The 3,994-nt window shown below is 46.1% G+C and overlaps 1 protein-coding gene across 1 annotated transcript in view; it reads right to left on the bottom strand.

Annotated features, from left to right (window-relative positions):
* Nucleotides 1-3,994, bottom strand: part of sap30l (sap30-like) — a gene marked incomplete at its 5' end in the record, with an annotated part of 6,657 nt that overhangs the window by 553 nt on the left and 2,110 nt on the right. Inside the window, 2 exon segments of the mRNA XM_032534702.1 lie at nt 900-998; nt 2,087-2,209. Coding sequence (XP_032390593.1) covers nt 900-998; nt 2,087-2,209 — 222 coding nt within the window.

Genomic DNA, 3,994 nt, shown 5'->3' with positions numbered 1-3,994 from the left:
TGCATACAGGACGTATTCATCAAAGGAAAAGAACAGAGTCCACCTGTCGATTGGGCAAATTAGTCTAACTCTCCGAGACCAATTACCGGGGAATTGGACCCACAACACCGCGTGCATCACAGCGAGGGAGTAACGTGGAGCCGGCGGTTGTCACGGCAACGCATAACGAGCGCCCAATAGGAACTACCGGCCTGATTATTGTAAAGAAAAAAGTAAGCATGGCTTCCTCCTCCCACGATGCTGCTCAACCCTCGTGTCGTCTTCCCGTCAAAATTGAAAAATCAACACTTTTGTTGACGCTTTTTTATCGATGTTCTTACTTTTTTGTTACGTTTTTTGTCCCTTTTTTCAACACTTTTGATGCTTTTCCCCCCAATGTTTGTCACTTTTGTTGATGTTATTTTTGGAATTTATGGTCAATAAACCTCATTTATAGGAAATCATACCTAATGTTTGAGTTAGAAAAGCAGAAATTAGGAATTATTGAGACTAAAATTAAAGGAATGGATGTTGATGATAATCACAGATTGGAATATTTCAACTTTTACTCAATACTATTTCAACAACACTTCACTTTGTTTTTTTAAATGCTATAAAATTGAATAAGACCCAAAATTAATGAAAGTAGAGATTTGTACTTGGCAAAGAGCGTTGGAATCAAACATGTTATTTTGGGGATTTGGGGAATTTACGTTGAAAAAAACCGGTAAAAACTGTAAATCACAACTGAATCAAAGTAACAGCTTCCTTGTTGTTATCTGTGAGCATGTGACCCGTTTCAACTCCACTCCCCGGAGATTGCCCAACACTTCCTAATATTAAGAATATAATTAACTAATTAAATAATTATTTAGTTAGTTGATCGGTATCTGCAGAGTTATCCGGTCCTCGGCCTTTACCTCGGCCAGCTGGGCCTTGTTGAGTCCGGGCCGGGTCTGCAGCTTGTAGTGTCGCTTGTAGCGTCTCAGCGTGTTCACCTGCAGCTGGAACAGGTCGACCTGAAAACCAGACAGGCATTCAGTCAGACAGACAGCGGCAGATCAGACAGAACAGACCGCAGTCAGACAACAGACAGGCGGCAGGCAGGCAGACAGGCAGGCAGGCAGGCAAGGCAGGCAGGAGCAGGCAGAACAGTCATCAGTCACGTCAGAGAGACAGACAATCGTCTGCGGACAGACAGTCCGTCAGTCCCCAGAGAGACAGGCAGGCATTCAGATCAGGCAGGCGAGCATCAGACAGGCAGGCCGGCAGGCAGGCAGTCGTCAGTCCCAGTCAGAGAGACAGACAGGCATCCATAGAGACATACAGTCTTCAGTCAGAGGAGACAGGCAGTCAGTCCAGTCAGGATAGACAGAGAGACAGACAGTCAGTGCAGGAGACAGCATGTCAGTCAGATAGACAGACAGTCCGTCAAGAGAGACAGCAGTCCAGTGCAAGAGAACCGACAGTCCATCAGAGAGACAGACAGACAGAGGCATCCGGCAGGCATGCATCCAGTCAGTCCAGAAGACAGACAGTCAGTCAGAGAGACAGACAGTCAGTCAGTCAGAGAGACAGACAGACAGGCAGACAGACAGGCAGTCAGTCAGTCAGAGAGACAGACAGTCAGTCAGAGAGACAGACATGCAGACAGGCAGAGAGACAGACAGTCAGACAGGCAGTCAGTGAGACAGACAGGCAGTCAGTCAGTGAGACAGACAGACAGGCAGACAGGCAGAGAGACAGTCAGTCAGTCGGTCAGACAGACAGTGAGTCAGGCAGACAAAACAGTCTCTTTTATATAGACCTTAGTGGTCCCTAATACTGTATCTGAAGTCTCTTTATATAGACCTTAGTGGTCCCTAATACTGTATCTGAAGTCTCTTTATGTAGACCTTAGTGGTCCCCTAATACTGTATCTGAAGTCTCTTTATGTAGACCTTAGTGGTCCCCTAATACTGTATCTGAAGTCTCTTTATGTAGACCTTAGTGGTCCCCTAACCCTAGATATAAAACGTTATCCTCATATCTTGCAGCGCTATTTAAATATATTCCAACACGTGTTTTTTTGGAAAGAACCGGGTCTTTGAAGGTTTCAGGTTCTTACCTCGGGCACCTCCACGTCGTGGTCCGGGGACTCGCCCCCATCGTCGCTGGTCTTCCTCTTCCTCTTGTTGCGCACGCTTTGGATGAAGTTCTTATGGAAGTCGCAGATATAGAGGTGTCTCACCTAAAAAATAAAAAAGAAATGAATGATTATTAAAAAGAAGAAGTCCACCACCCCCCAAAAAATTAAGTCCAGCCGAAACACTGTCAACCGTAACTACATCAGACCTGAAACCATGAAACCCGGTTCGGTACGGATACTTCTTTTTTTAGCACCATATTTGGAGGCAGTGACCACCGTTGTCGAGTCCAAGACCAGGACTAGTTGGGACCAAGTCAAGACCAAGTCCAAAGAGGTTTGAGCCCATTAAGACATTTAAAAACCAACAATAAGATCTTAAAATGGATTCTAATTCTTTGGTGTGTATGTGCTGCCTCAGCGGAAAGAAGCAACATTAACTCCGAACTCGTTGGTGTGCGTTGGTTCCTCTGGGTCAACACACGTGACCAAACACACGTGACCCAAAACATGTGGACCAAACACGTGACCCGAAACAGTGACCTAACCAACGTGACCCGAAACACGCTCGAACCACTGTAACCACGTTACCATAACACACGTGACCTAAAAAACCGGACCGCTGACCCGAAACACGTGACCTAAACTGACCGAGTACCCGTCACACTTACACACCACACCCCAACCCCACACACCCAACACACACACACACACACACCACACACACACACACACACACAACACACCGCTGATTGTCTAAGATTTACTACATGTTCCCGTACCTTTTGGTTTTTTTGTCATTCTCCCCTTTTTCGACATCAAAACTCATTACAAGCCTCAAAACGTCAACGTGATCGGGCATTCCGCTTCTCTCCAGCGGTTTCCACGTTTTAAAAGCCCAAGGACCCCTTAACTGAAAGAGAGACGGAGCTCGGACCTCGCCCACTAGCTATATTCTATATCAAGTGCATCATTAAACTGGGCCTACAGTGACTATGTTGGGCACAATTTGGTAATAAAACGGTCTAATTGATTTTATTTTTTAAACATCATTGTCTTTAGGAAAGACCCAAACCCCTCGGCAAATCCACGCACCCAAGTCCACACATAACGAGGGGACCCGACATCTTCTTTGGCTTAGGTGGTGCCCCCGAACCTATAGTTGCAAGGAAATACCCGGGGATTGTGTAGTAGATTTAAATGATAATGGACTTTTGTTTGCTTTCTGTCTAAACACACGCACACACCTCTCTCTCTCTATCTGCTCTCCCTCTCCCACACCTGGCCTCTCTCCTCTCTTCTCCTCTATCTCTCTTCGCCTTCTCTCTCTCTCTCCACCCACACACACACACACACACCCAAAAACACACCACACACACCACACACACACACACACACACACACACACACACACACACACACACCACACTACACAACAAACACACACCACACACACACACCACACACACACACACACACACACACACACCCACACACACACACCACACCCACACCACACACACCACACAACAACACACACAATCTTCACTCTCACACACGATACTCTCTCCCTCTCACACACACAATACACACACACTCACACACAACACACGGTGGGAATGTGATGTTCTAGTATTTACTACCCCCCATGTCCCCGTACCTTTTTGATTTGTTGTATTTTTTCCAACTTTTTTTTTCGACCATCAAAACTTCATTCAAGCCTCAAAACGTCCAACGTGATCGGGACATTCCTGCTTCTCTACCAGGAGTCTTCCACGTTTTAAAAGCCAAGGACCCCTTAACTGAAAGAGAGACGGAGCTCGGACCTCCCACTAGATATATTCTATATCAAGTTGCATATTAAACTGGGCCTACAGTGACTATTTGGGC

The sequence above is a fragment of the Etheostoma spectabile genome, chromosome 13 (genome assembly GCF_008692095.1).
Source record: "Etheostoma spectabile isolate EspeVRDwgs_2016 chromosome 13, UIUC_Espe_1.0, whole genome shotgun sequence".
NCBI lineage: Eukaryota > Metazoa > Chordata > Actinopteri > Perciformes > Percidae > Etheostoma > Etheostoma spectabile.
This window is presented reverse-complemented; position numbering and strand designations above follow the sequence as displayed.